The sequence below is a fragment of the Lynx rufus genome, unplaced genomic scaffold, assembly GCF_022079265.1.
Source record: "Lynx rufus isolate CCGP_SWC_20201006 ecotype Redwood Valley unplaced genomic scaffold, mLynRuf1.p SCAF_15, whole genome shotgun sequence".
Taxonomy (NCBI): Eukaryota; Metazoa; Chordata; class Mammalia; order Carnivora; family Felidae; genus Lynx; species Lynx rufus.
In genome coordinates, this window is record NW_025814829.1 from 38519042 (window position 1) to 38532688 (window position 13647).

The following is a 13647-nucleotide window of genomic DNA, read 5'->3' on the forward strand; positions in this document are numbered from 1 at the left end:
TTAATTGATTTGTGAATACTCAATAACACATCCTAGGAACGAATCCCACTTGGTTGTGGTAATATTTTTAACGTATTGTTGGACTCAGTTTGCTAATATTTGGTGAGGATTTTTGCATCTATGTTCATCAGAGATATTGGCCTGTAGTGCTCTCTCTCTCTTTAAATTTTTTTAAAGTTTATTTATTTATTTTGAGAGAGACAGACAGCATGAGCAGGGAAGGGGCAGAGAGAGAAAGGGTGAGAGAGAGAATCACAAGTAGGCTCTGCACTGTTGGCATAGAGCCCGATGTGGGGCTTGAACTCATGAAATTGTGAGACCATGACTTGAGTCAAAACTGAGAGTCAGATACAGCTGACTGAGCCACCCAGGTGCCCCCCCCCCCCCTTTTTTTGGTATTGTTTTGGTATCTGGTTTTGGTATCAGAGTAATGCTGGCCTCCTAGAATGAATTTGAAAGCTTTCCTTCCTCTTCTTCTTCTTTTTTTTTGGGGGGGGGGATAGTTTGAGCAGAATATGTATTGTCTCTTTAAATGTTTAGTGGAATTCACCTTTGAAGCTGTCTGGTCTTGGACTTTTGTTTGTTGGGAGTTTTTTTGATTACCAATTCAATTTCATTGCTGATAATTGTTCTGTTCAAATTTTCTGTTTCTTCCTGCTTCAGCTTTGGTAGGTTATATATTTCTAGGAATTGATCTACTTCTTCTAGGTTGTTCAATTTTTTGGCATATAACTTTCCATAATATTCTTAGCATCTTTTGTATTTGTGGTGTTAGTTGTTATTTCTCCTTTTCTATTTCTGATTTTGAGTTCTGTCTCTTTTGATGAGCTGGCTGAAGGTGTATCAATTTTGTTTACCTTTTCCAAGAACCAACTCCTGGTTTCATAGATCTCTTTTATTGTTTTTTTTTTTTTTTTTAGTTTCTGTTTCATTTATTCTGCTCTAATCTTTACCAACTCCTGCATTCTACTTGCTTAGGGTTTTGTTTGTTCTTTGTCTAGCTCATTTAGGTGTAAGATTAGGTTGTTTGAGATTTTTCTTGCTTCTTGAGGTGGACTTGTATTGCTATAAACTTCTTAGAACAGCTTTTGCTTCATCCCAAAGATTTTGGATGCTGGTGTTTTCAATTTCATTTGTCTCCATGTAATTTTTTATTTCCTCTTTGATTTCTTGGCTAACCCATCATTGTTTAGTAGCATGTTATTTAACCTTCAGGTATTTGTGGTCTTTTTAGATTCTTTCTTGTGGTTGATTTCTAGTTTCACAGCATTGTGGTTGGGAAAAGATGGTATGAGTTCGGAATTTCTGAGACTTGTTTTGTGGCCTAACATGTGTGATCTATTCTGGATAATGTTCCATGTGCATTTGAAAAGAATGTGTATTCCACAGTTTTAGGTTGGAATGTTCTGAATATATCTGTTAGATCCACCTGGTCCAATGTATCATTCAAAGCTACAGTTTCTTTTTTGATTTTGTCTGGTAATCTATACATTAATGTAAGTGGAGTGTTAATTATAATATTACTATCAATTACTTCCTTTATTTTTGTTATTAGCTGTTTAATGTATTTGGATGCTCCCATTTTGAGTGCATAAATACTCATAATTCTTATATCTTCTTGGTGGATTGTTTCCTTTATGATTATGTAGTGTCCTTTGTCTCACTGCAGTCTTTATTTTAAAGTCTATTTTGTCTGATGTAAGTATTGCTACCTGATTTATTTTCACTTCCAGTTGCATGATAAATGCATTTATGTCCCTTCACTTTTATCTGCACGTGTCTTTAGGTATGAAATGAGTCTCTTGTAGACAGCATACGGATGGATGGGTCTTGCTTTTTATTCCATTTTGTCACCCTATGTATTTTTATTGGAGAATTTAGTTTTTTAACATTCAAAGTAATTATTGAAACCGGACCACTTTCTTATACCATACACCAAAATAAATTCAAAATGGATTAAAGACCTAAATGTGAGATCTAAAACTATAAAAATCCTAGAGGAGAATACAGGCAGTAATCTCTTTAACATCAGCCATAGCAACTTCTTTCTAGATATGTCTCCTAAGCCAAGGGAAACAAAGGCAAAAATAAACTATTGGGATTTCATCAAAATAAAAAGCTTCTGCACAGTGAAGGAAACAAGCAACAAAACTAAAAGGCAACATACTGAATGATAGAAGATAATTGCAAATGACATATCTAATAAAGGGTTAGTATCCAAAATATATAAAGAACTTACAAAACCCAACACCCCAAACTGAGTAATCCAATTAAAAAATAGGCAGAAGACATGAACAAACATTTCTCCAAAAAAGACATTCAGATGGCCAATCGATACATGAAAAGATGCTCAGCATCACTGATAATCAGGGAAATACAAATCAAAATTACAAGAAGATATCCCCTCACACCTGTCAGAATGGCTAAAATCAGCACTACAAAAAACAACAGGTGTTGGTAAAAGATGCAGAGAAAGGGGAACCCTCTTGCACTGCTGGTGGGAAAGCAAACTGGAGCAGCCACTCTGGAAAACAGTATGGAGTTTCGTCAAAAAGTTAAAAATAGAACTACTCTATGAACTCTATGATCCAGAAATTGTACTACTAGATATTTACCCAAAAATACAAAAATACTAATTCAAAGGGATACATGCACCCCAAGGTTTATAGCAGCATTGTCTACAATAGCCAAATTATGGAAACAGTGTCCATCAATTGATGAATGGATAAAGAAGGCGTGGTATATATACACAATGGCCTGTTATTCATAAAAAAGAAAAAAATCTTGCCATTTGCAATGACATGGATAAAGCTAGAGAGTATTATGCTAAGTGAAATAAGTCAGTCAGAGAAAGACAAATACCATATGATTCCACTCATTTATGGAATTTAAGAAACAAAACAAATGAGCAAAGGGGGAAAAAAAGAGAGGGAGACAAACCAAGAAACAGACTCTTAACTAGAGAACAAATTGATGGTGACCAGAGGGGAGATTGGTGGGGGGATGGGTTAAATAGGTGATGGGGATTAAGGAGTGCACTTGTGATGAGCATTGGGTGTTGTATGGAAATGTTGAATCACTATATTGTATACCTGAAACTAATATTACACTGTATGTTAACTAACTGGAACTTAAATAAAAACTTTAGGGGCACCTGAGTGGTTTAGTTGGTTAAGCATCTGACTCTTAATTTCGATTCAGGTCATGATCTTGTGGTTCGTGAGTTTGGTCCTGTATTGGGCTCCATGCTGACAGTGCAGAGCCTGCTTGGGATTCTCTCTCTCTCTCTCTCTCTCTCTCTCTCTGCTCCTTGCCTGCTTGCTCGCTCTCCCTCTCAGAATAAATAAAACTTAAAAAAAATGTTAAAGATTCTCTAAGCTTACTGATAGTGACTATACATACTTTATATACAGATGTTTAAAAATCAACCATAATCCTATCAACAAAGGTAAACAACCACCATTAACCTTTTCCAGCTTCATTCTACATACTTATATAAGTTACATAATTGGATCACACTGCATATCTAGTTCTATAATCTTTTATCTTACATACACATTGAGCACTTTCCTAAATCACTAAAAGTTTTTTGTTAATATAAGTTTTACAACTACATAATATCCTATCTTATATCATCCTTTATTTGACCAGCATCCTATTATTAAAGTTTTATGGTATTCCCAATTTTTAATTTTATAAATATCACTTTGATCCCTCAATATATAAATCTTTTTCTGCATTTCTGATTTCTGTAGAATAAATTTCTAGAAATGAACTTTTTCATTTTCATTTTTATTTATTTTTCTGTACGGGGGGTCTATTTATTTATTTTTATTTTTTCTAGCTTTATTGAAGTAACTGAAATATAATGGGTGAACTATTTTAAAATTCTTAATATATTTTGGCAAACTATTTTCTTTCTTTTCTTTTTTTAATGTCTTTATTTATTTTTGAGACAGAGAGAGACAGAGCATGAGCAGGGGAGGGGCAGAGAGAGAGGGAGACACAGAATCCAAAATAGGCTCCAGGCTCCCAGCTGTCAGCACAGAGCCCGACACAGGACTCGAACTCACAGACTGTGAGATCATGACCTGAGCTGACGTCAGACGCTTAACCGACTGAGCCACCCAAACGCCCCTTGGCAAACTATTTTCTACAAAGGTTATAAAACAGTTTCCTTAATTTGTGGAGCACTTTGTAACCAAGATTGAAGATATGCCAGATTTCCTTCCAATCATATGTTTCCAAATTTTTTCTTTGTTATTGTGTGAATCTGTAGCAGGCAGAATAATGGCCCTCAAAGATATCCATGCCTTTATCCTGGGAATCTGTGAATATATTACTTTACATGGTAAAAGGGACTTTGCAGATGTGATTAAGGTTAAGGAATTGTGATGGGAAAGTTATCCTAAATTACCAAGTTAGGCCCATTCTAATCACAAGTCTTAAAAGACATGCACCTTTCCAACCTGCAAAGAACCAGAGAGATACAGTCTGAGAAAGACTTTGAAGTTGGATGAAGGAGACAAGTCATGGAATGCAGGCAGCTCCTAGAGGCTGGAAATGGCAAGGAAACAGATTCTCCCCTAGAGCCTCCAGAAGGGAACGCAGCCTTGCCTACATCTTTATTTTAGCTTACTGGGCCCATGTTAGATTTTTTTCTATAGAATTGTGAGATAATAAATTTGTATTGCTTACCAAACTTATGGTGAATTGTTGCAGCAGCAATAGAAAACTAATAGAGCATCTAAAGAAAAAGACTCAGAGAATGAGGTCCGTAGGAATAATTTATTGTGACTTCAGAACAAGGAGCATTATATAGCACTGTTGATACTTCAATCCAAGTAAGATTAAAGAAGCAAAGGCAGACAAAACAACGTCTGAATTGTGCAGCACTACCTTAAAAAGGTCCCAAGAGCTAGCTTCACTGCCACATTATTCAAAGAATTAGAATTTGCCAATATACTATTCTGCTTTTCCCTGTGTTCTCCCCATTTTCTTCCTATCTTTCTAATGATTAAAGGTCTTTGGCAAACCCCTAGCAGATTCTAAAGCAACCTATCTGTGATCCTGCTTGCTACTTTTGGAGTGGGAAAGACAGCAAATAATCAATGGATTGCATGTAAAACCTTAGAACTTCATAGAATTTCTAGGTAATTTTAAGGATCTTTAAAGGTTTTATAGAGTAGAGGGTCTATCATGAAGTGTTGTGAGAAAAGCCAAGCCAACCATATGCTAGAATACCATCCTCTTTATTTCAGTCAGAAATGCCCTGCTTTAATGTGATGTGTGTATCAGGCTTCCACATAACTTGACTAAAAAAATCCCAAACTTATGCTACCAATATATATATATATATTTAAGATAATGATATGGTACTACCTCCTCTTATTTTATCCACATGAAAAAGTCAGAGAAGTCATGAAAGTTCCAGGGAAAAGCTACACAAAATCTGGAGATAAGCAAACCTCAAAGAACACTAAAAACAGAACATTATTGAAAAATAAATCCCATGTTTCTATTATTATTTTTTTTGTAGTCTCTATGATTGAAAATATGCCATTCTTTATCTGTAAAAATACCACTAACTTACTTTTCCATAGAACATAGAATTGAATTGTTTTCAGGTAGTGTGCAAAGTAATGAATTTCAAACACAAATTTTTCTTGTGACCAAAACAGCAGATTTGAAATATGTGAGGCAAGGATACCATTTGTGATTATAGATATTAATGTCTATACAAGGATAATTAATCTCTAAGGGAATCAAACTTATGACATCAAATATGCCACAATATTTAACCTATAGAATAGACTTAAAAAAGCAAAATCTTACCAGATGAAGTGTTGGAAGTTGATGCATTATACTAAAAGGGTACCTTTTCATAGGAAGAAATTTCAAATTTTACCAATAGTTTTCTGATCCACTATTTCTGTCCTAATCTAATTAACCTCATAATTCAGATAAATGAAGATTAAAGGGAAATGATGGGAAAAGGGGGCCCAAGTCTGTTACAGCCTAAATTACTAATTTTAAAGAAATCCACTTTTGAGGGGCACCTGGGTGGCTCAGTCAGTTAAGCATCTGATTTGGGATCAGGTCATGATCTCACGGTTCGTGAGTTCAAGCCCCACGTCAGGCTCTGTGCTGACAGCTCAGAGCCTGGAGTCTGCTTCAGATTCTGTGTCTCCCTCTATCTGCCCCTTCCCCACTTGTGCACTCTCTCTCCCCAAAATAAATAAACATTAAAAAAAAAAAAGAAATTCACTTTTGTTATTTAAGCAACTGAAACTAAGCTAATAAATATTGTCTGATACAGTAGATTCCATTTAATGATTAACTGTGCACAGGTAAATGGATGCTAATATCCCCCTTTCTTTTTATTTATATTTTAATTTTTTTATGTTTATTTATTTTTTAGAAAGATAGACAGAGTGTGAGCAGGGGAGGGGCAGAGAGAGGGAGACATAGAATCTGAAACAGGCTCCAGGCTCTGAGCTGTCAGCACAGAGCCCGATGCGGGGCTCGAACATACAAACTGTGAGGTCATGACCTGAGCTGAAGTTGGACGCTTAACCAACTGAGCCACCCAGGCACCCCAACTTCTTTTTATGCTATTAATTTGCTTAGAAACTTAAAATGGACACAATCTTTGTCAATCTCTGTTTAAGTATCAAAGCAACAAATTAGTAAGGTCATATTTTCATCATAAAAAGAACTGATAATTTCACTCAAAAGAACAAAGATCAGGTAAAAATTATTTACCTCAACCAGTATACCAACAAAAGGGATAGAAGCTTCTTCATATTTCACAAAGAATAACTCAGGATTAGTCTTCCAGACTCCAAGCCATTTGTCTTTCAACTTTAATTTTTCTGACAGATATTTACTCATAGCCCCATCAGCATCTTCTGCCTAGCAAAAGAAAAAAATATATATGTAGTAGGATATGTATAAATATTTTTACTGATTTCTATTTAAATATGGGACCAATATACCCTTAAATAACTTTAAAAACCTGGAAAGTCATAGATTTTAACTGAATTTATGTTTACTGGAAATATCATTAACATTAAAACCTTAAAAAGATCTATTCACTCAATAGAGTCATTCAGTGCTGAGACATCTACTTGTTATTTATATTTAAGTAATTTGTTTTATTAATCCACTGAGGAGGAAGAACTGCAATTATACCCTTAAAAATAGTAATTATCATATTAAAAATAGCAATTATTTTTTGAACTTTAGAGATATAATAACCTATTTAAAACATATTCATACATAAAAATTTAAGACAGCACTCCACTCTATAAACAAACAAGCATATTAAGCATTCAATAAATGCTGCCCATTTGATTTTTTAAATTTCAATTCAGCTACCTCAACTACCATGAAACTCAGTCATTACACCTCTGATTAATGACACAATAATTTATATATATAAACGTTTTTCAACTGCCTTTCAGAGACTTCATCTTCTCCAACCCTCAGTATCGGATATAATTAGGCCATTAATAGTGTCCTAGTTTTATCGTAATGGTGTTTTTATTTTTTGGTTTAAAATTTTTCTTAATGTTTATTTACTTTTGAGAGAGAGAGAGACAGAGCGCAAGTGGGGGCAGAACAGAGAAAGAGGGAGACACAGAATCTGACAGAGCCCGACATGGGACTCGAACTCGTGAACTTGGACATCATGACCTGAGCCCAAGTCGGATGCTTAACCGACTGAGCCATCCAGGTGCCCCGCGGCCCCCACAGGTTCTTTACCTGCCCCATCCGTTGGAAATTAAGTTTCTATTTTTCAATTCTGATTATTATCGGTGCAATGAATATCTTTGTACACAAAATCTCTTGCTATAACTTAAAAAACAACAACAAAATAGGTTAGAATCATATTTGCTCTAGTCAGTGTTGCCAGGTACCGACGGATCTTGGATCCGAAACATCATTCCACATCACAGACTCACGTCTGGGAACCGCGAAGCGTAGACCTGTTCAGTCCGGGAGCCACAAAGTGTCGACACGTTCAGTACTGTCCGGTGGAAGTCAAGGCTAAGTCATCGTATCTCAAATCGTCAAATGGGAAAACGTAAGCTGTAAACCTGGGCACCGGTGAGGCCTATCGATCTCCGGGTGTTGGAAGCTCCCAGAAAGCTGGGAAGCGCTCCAACGCGCCGCCCCCCTAATCGATGACGGCCTTTGGGACGGAACTCCTAACGGTAACGCGCTGGGGCCTGGCCGGGTGCCCCGGGGAAGGCGGAGGCCCCGCCGACGCCGAGTCACCTGAACTCTGGGAACCGCAGGCTCTGTCGGTGCCCCGCGGGGAGGACCCCGCTTCCTCGCGCCGGCCTCTCACCTTACAGCCCTGAAGCACCTCGTCGCAGTAGAGCGCCACCTTCTCGTCGCGCCACATCCCCCTCATGGGGAACATGCAGACTGGGGGCAACGGCCACGCCTCCTCTTCATCCTCCTCCGGCACCGACAGGAGGGGCTCCTCCTCCTCCACCTCCGCCCCCTCCTCCCCCACCTCGGCCCCCTCGGCCCGGCCCTGGGCGTGAGAGGCCGGCAGGAGCTGCAGCCGCCTCCGGGCCGCCTCCCGGCCCGCCTTCCCCTTCACCGGGCGCGGGGACGCCACCACCGACCGCACCCGGGATGCGGCGCTCTTCAGGGTCCCTACCGCCCCGGTGGGCGCGGACACCCCTTTCTCGCCTCGCCTGTCGGGGCTGGCGGTCCGGACGGAGTCCTCCGGCCCGGGAGCCCTGGCCCCCGACGCCATCTCCCCACACCGCAAGGGCCGGCTGCGGCCGTTGGCCGCTTTTCCCGCCCGGAGCCCGCTGGCCAATGGGCCGGCAGCACCTGCGGAGCCCGCAACGAGCGCAGGGACCTCGAGCGGCGCCAGGCAGGGGTGAGTGAGGATGGGGTGTTCGGGTGGGGGTGGGGGCTGGGGGGGCGCGGCTCGGGGCGGGAGCGGGGTGGGGGGCGCGCGGGGTGCTGCGGGGCGGGGCCGAGGTGGAGCGTGAGGCACTCGTCGCGGCGTCCCCGCTAGATGGCGCCCCCACGCATAATGCTCCCCCTACTCCGCGTCGCCGTTCCTGTGGAACGACCCGGTGACAGAATTCTCCCCGCAGGGCCCTCCTACGTCTTCAGGGTACTTGTGAGTCACCCCCCCCCCAGGTCATCAGGACCTAACTAATACACCTCCTACCACGGCACACACGCGTGTCTGTGCAAACACAACCAGAAAGGAAATTTACTTTTTACACTGGAGACCATAGTACCTGTGCTCATAACCAAAGGACACTCAAGTGACAAATCCAGAGACCTAGATTTTACCCTATCTAGTCACACGGGTCCCAAAAGAAAGCTTGCTTTACATTTTGAACAAGACACTCATTTTCTGTCGCAAAGGATAGGTTAGTCTATTTTTATGTCTCTGCTGTGCTGCTCAAAATTCTCATAAACGAGTATTTTATGTAACCGTTCAACTAGACTCAAATTTCCAGCTGGAAATTTTGCTGTGTGCAAACTACAAATGCCCTCACAGTAGAGGTCTGCTCAAGATAACGCATTTTGGAGAAGAACAGAGGCCACTGGTTTCTGTTACATTACTGTTAAAAGTACATGGATCCAGTTGGAATACTTTCTGTTTACACTCCAGCCCTGAAGTACTGTGCTAGGGCCAACAGCTCCCACAAAGAACAGCATTGGGAAAACACCTGCCTTCCTTCACACTTATCTGGAAGGACACTGTGTTAAGTTTGGAGTTTATTTTGAGGAAAATATTAGTGTTCATGTTACTGTAGTTCAGGGAGTAATTACAACATTTGTCATGTTTTGACTCTAAGTTTATTCCTTTTCTCAGGCGTCTTGGATTTTGTTTAAAATTGTACCTAGTTGGGGCGCCTGGGTGGCGCAGTCGGTTAAGCGTCCGACTTCAGCCAGGTCACGATCTCACGGTCCGTGAGTTCGAGCCCCGCGTCGGGCTCTGGGCTGATGGCTCAGAGCCTGGAGCCTGTTTCCGATTCTGTGTCTCCTTCTCTCTCTGCCCCTCCCCCGTTCATGCTCTGTCTCTCTCTGTCCCAAAAATAAATTAAAAAAAAAAAAAAAAGGAATAAAATTGTACCAAGCCACAGATTTCACTCACCACAAGTAAAAACTAGATATGCTAGCATTTCTTCAAAAACTTCCAAAACAAAACCCCCCAAAAAACAAAAACAAACCAAAAAAACCCAAAAAACAAAAACCGCACACCACAAGCAAAGATTTGTAGAAACCTACTATGTGCCAGGCAATGCATAGATGCCAAAGATATAGAAATAAAAGACAGAATTCCTATCCTCATAATCTTTTTTTATTAAAAATTGTTTTTTAAATGTTTGTTTTTGAGAGAGAGAGAGACAGAGTGCGAGTAGGGGGAGGGGCAGAGAGAGAGGGAGACACAGAATCGGAAGCAGGCTCCAGGCTCTGAGCTGTCAGCACAGAGCCCAAAGCAGGGCTCGAGCTCATGAACCGTGAGACCATGACCTGAGCCAAAGTCAGACGCTTAAGCGACTGAGCCACCCAGGTGCCCCTCTCCTCCCCTTTAAGGCCTTTTCCTTGCTAATAAAATGGTGAGTAACAGTTTGTGGTGGAGTTTTGCTGCTGAGGTAGTGCCTGAGGCACACCCCATCAAGGTTGAATCAGCATCTGCCTTCCTACAGCAGTTAAAACAATTCTCACATTTTATTAGTGCTTCTAACTAGCAGGGCTTTGGGTGGTACATGAGGCCTGCTCTATTCTCTGTCTTGGGGGGTAAAAACTCATTTCCCCTCTTTTTCTTTGGAGGCTTTTCCTTGAATTGGCTTTTCCTTCCCACTGAAGTGTTGGTTCTAGATCGGGGCCCCAGGTGGAAAGGGCAGGCTGCTGCCAGGCGTGTGTGGGCTCAGGACTAAGAGGTACAAGAGAATCTGTGGTGCCTGCATACGTGGGCTAGTGTCCACACCGGGTTTCATGGCCAGAACCTCTGGTCTTGTTTCGTACAAAGACCTGGCTATGGCAGGGGGGTGCCTGGCTATGGCAAAATTGAACTTGAGAAATCTAAGGTCCTGGACATCTTTCTTTATCTCTTGTTTCCAAGGATCTGACCTGTAGCCATTGTTCTATCTTGCTTCACTTCAAATGTCCTTCCTGCTTGTCTCAACCTGTCAAAATTCTCCTAGGCCAAATTCCAATACATATCTCTCTTCAGAACTAGCATTTTTCTCCTCTGTGCCTCTCAGAGTACTTTCTGCAATATTAGACACACTGAAAACACTTCGTGTACAGGGACAGATATTTTTTATCCCCGGTACTTAGCACAGTCCTTGCACATAACTAGTAAAAGTTTTAAGAAGTGTCCTACTACAGGAGTATAAGAAATATTTTTTCTAACATCTGAGTTGAAATGTGTATATGTTTTCTCCTCCCCTAAGATGTTACTTCCTTGATACCCACTCAGGATCAGGTTCTACTCATCTTTACGTCCGCTGTGGGACTTACATAGCATGTGGATTAAATTCTACAGATTAATGTGAATATTCACAGGCTGTTAACTGTCTTTGTGTTGGGCTGTGTGTGGGAGCTCTAGGTTAAATCCACAGGCTGTCTCCAATATACAAATGATCTAAGTTACAAAAGCTTTGGGGCGTCTGGGTGGCTCAGTTGGTTAAGCGTCCCACTCTTGATTTGAGCTCAGGTCATGTTGGAGCCCAGCCTCAGGCTCAGCACTGACAGTGTGGAGCCTTCTTGGGATTCTCTGTCTCTCTTTCTCTCTGCCCCTCCCCAACTCACATGTTTGCATGCACATGCTTGCTCACTGGCTCTCTCTCAAAACAAACTTAAAAAGATAAATTACAAAAGCTTATTTTAAAATCAGAACTCATTATTGTCTATCAGAAAAATGTTTCTTATCAAACTTTCTTCTCTTCCTAGGTCACTATGAAGCAGAAAGTAGGCTTATAAATTCTTATAATCTTTCAGTCCCTGAACAGTAACCCTTTGAGATCTTTTTTTCTTTTTTGCTCTCAGTGGGAAAGAACAAAGCACTGATAAATAATAATAACAGCTGGCCGTAGGCAAAACAAAAATAGATAAGACTCACTGACATCTCAGAGATCCACCCAGGTTCAGAGTTCCCTTGATGTTTCATTATTATCTAGAGTAGGGACTTGGCGTCAGTAGAACAGATCTACTTGATAGAAGTACAGAGATGTAGTAGGGCCTGGAGTGTAATAAAACCAGCTCTGGGACTGGGGAGATGTACTGGAGAGACATTAGAGACCTGGTGGATTCACCTTCCTTTCCTCCTGGTGATGATCAACATGAATTCAGGGGACGGGCTGGGACCAGAATTAAGAGGGACTGGGGCAGCAAAGAGAAAAGAAAAGAACACTTGTTTTTGTTTTTTTTCATGTTATAGTTATGTATTGCTCATCCACTTTGGGCTGGCATTAGGTGCTGGGGATATAGCAAAAAACATAAAAATCTCTGAGCTTGCATTCTGAATGGGGAGATAAAAAATAAACAATTTTTTAAAGTAAAATTCCCAAGAGAAACAAAACATGTCCACACAAAAACTTGCACAAGAATGTTCAGAGCAGCATTATTACAATACTCAAAAACTGAACAGAACTCAAGTGTCCATCAGTTGATAAACAGAAAAAGGAAATGTGGTGTAATCCACACAATTAAATATTATTTGGCCATTAACAGAGATGAAGTACTAAAAACAAAAAGAAGAAGAAGAAATGAAGAACTGATACACACAACGTGGAAGAACCTCAAAAACATGCTGAGTGAATGAAGTCAGTCACAAAAGCCCACAGAACATATGATTCCATTTGTATGAAATGTCCTGAATAGGTAAATCTGTAAGGACAGAAGCAGACTAGTGATTGCCTTGGACTAGGGGCAGTGGGATGGTTTGAGGGGAAATGGGAACTGATTGCTAACGGGTCCAGGAGTTCTTTTGGGGGTGATGAGAACGTACTACAATTGATTGTAATGAAAATTGTACAACTTTGAGAATACACTAAAAACCATTGAGTTGCATGTGTTAAATGGGTGAATTGTATGGTATGTGAATTAAAGGCAATTTGGAAAAGTAAAATGTATAGAGGTAAGTGCTATGAGAATGATAAAAATATATGGCAGGGAGCAGAGATGCGGGAGTTTGTGAGGGTAGGGCTGGGGATACAATTTTCACAGAGTTGAGAGGGGAGGTCTCACTCGTAGGTGGCATTTGAGTAAGGATCTAAAGGAGGTCAAGAGGAAAATCTTGGACTTTGGTAGTTGCAAGGGAAAGAAAGTTTTTTCCATCACCCAGTTATTTCCGGAGGGCAATTCAGGTATGTGGAACACAGGTAAATAAGGAGTAACTACAGTTTTTGAAAGTCCATAATACTACTAACGTATTATCTTCATGTTTCCTTACACGATAAGCATCTAAATAGGGCTGACGTTGGTCAGAAAACACTAACTGGGTACATCGGGGGATTCAGGAATTTTCGAAGTTTTGTATGACGGAGATTGTTTTTTATCGTTTTGGATAGGATTCTGCGAAATGCTGTTGTATTTATTTGTTTTTCCATTTGTTTTTCTCGATTGAATAAACAAATAAATATTAATAAG

At 40.4% G+C, this 13647-nt stretch overlaps 1 protein-coding gene across 1 annotated transcript in view; it reads right to left on the bottom strand.

Annotated features, from left to right (window-relative positions):
* Positions 1-8776, bottom strand: part of SHCBP1L (SHC binding and spindle associated 1 like) — a 36522-nt gene extending 27746 nt beyond the window's left edge. Inside the window, exons 1-2 of the mRNA XM_047076879.1 lie at positions 8357-8776; positions 6766-6915 (exon numbers count right to left, since the gene is read on the bottom strand). Coding sequence (XP_046932835.1) covers positions 6766-6915; positions 8357-8776 — 570 coding nt within the window. The remainder of the gene's footprint in view (positions 1-6765; positions 6916-8356) is intronic.
* Between the last annotated feature and the right edge of the window lie 4871 nt (positions 8777-13647).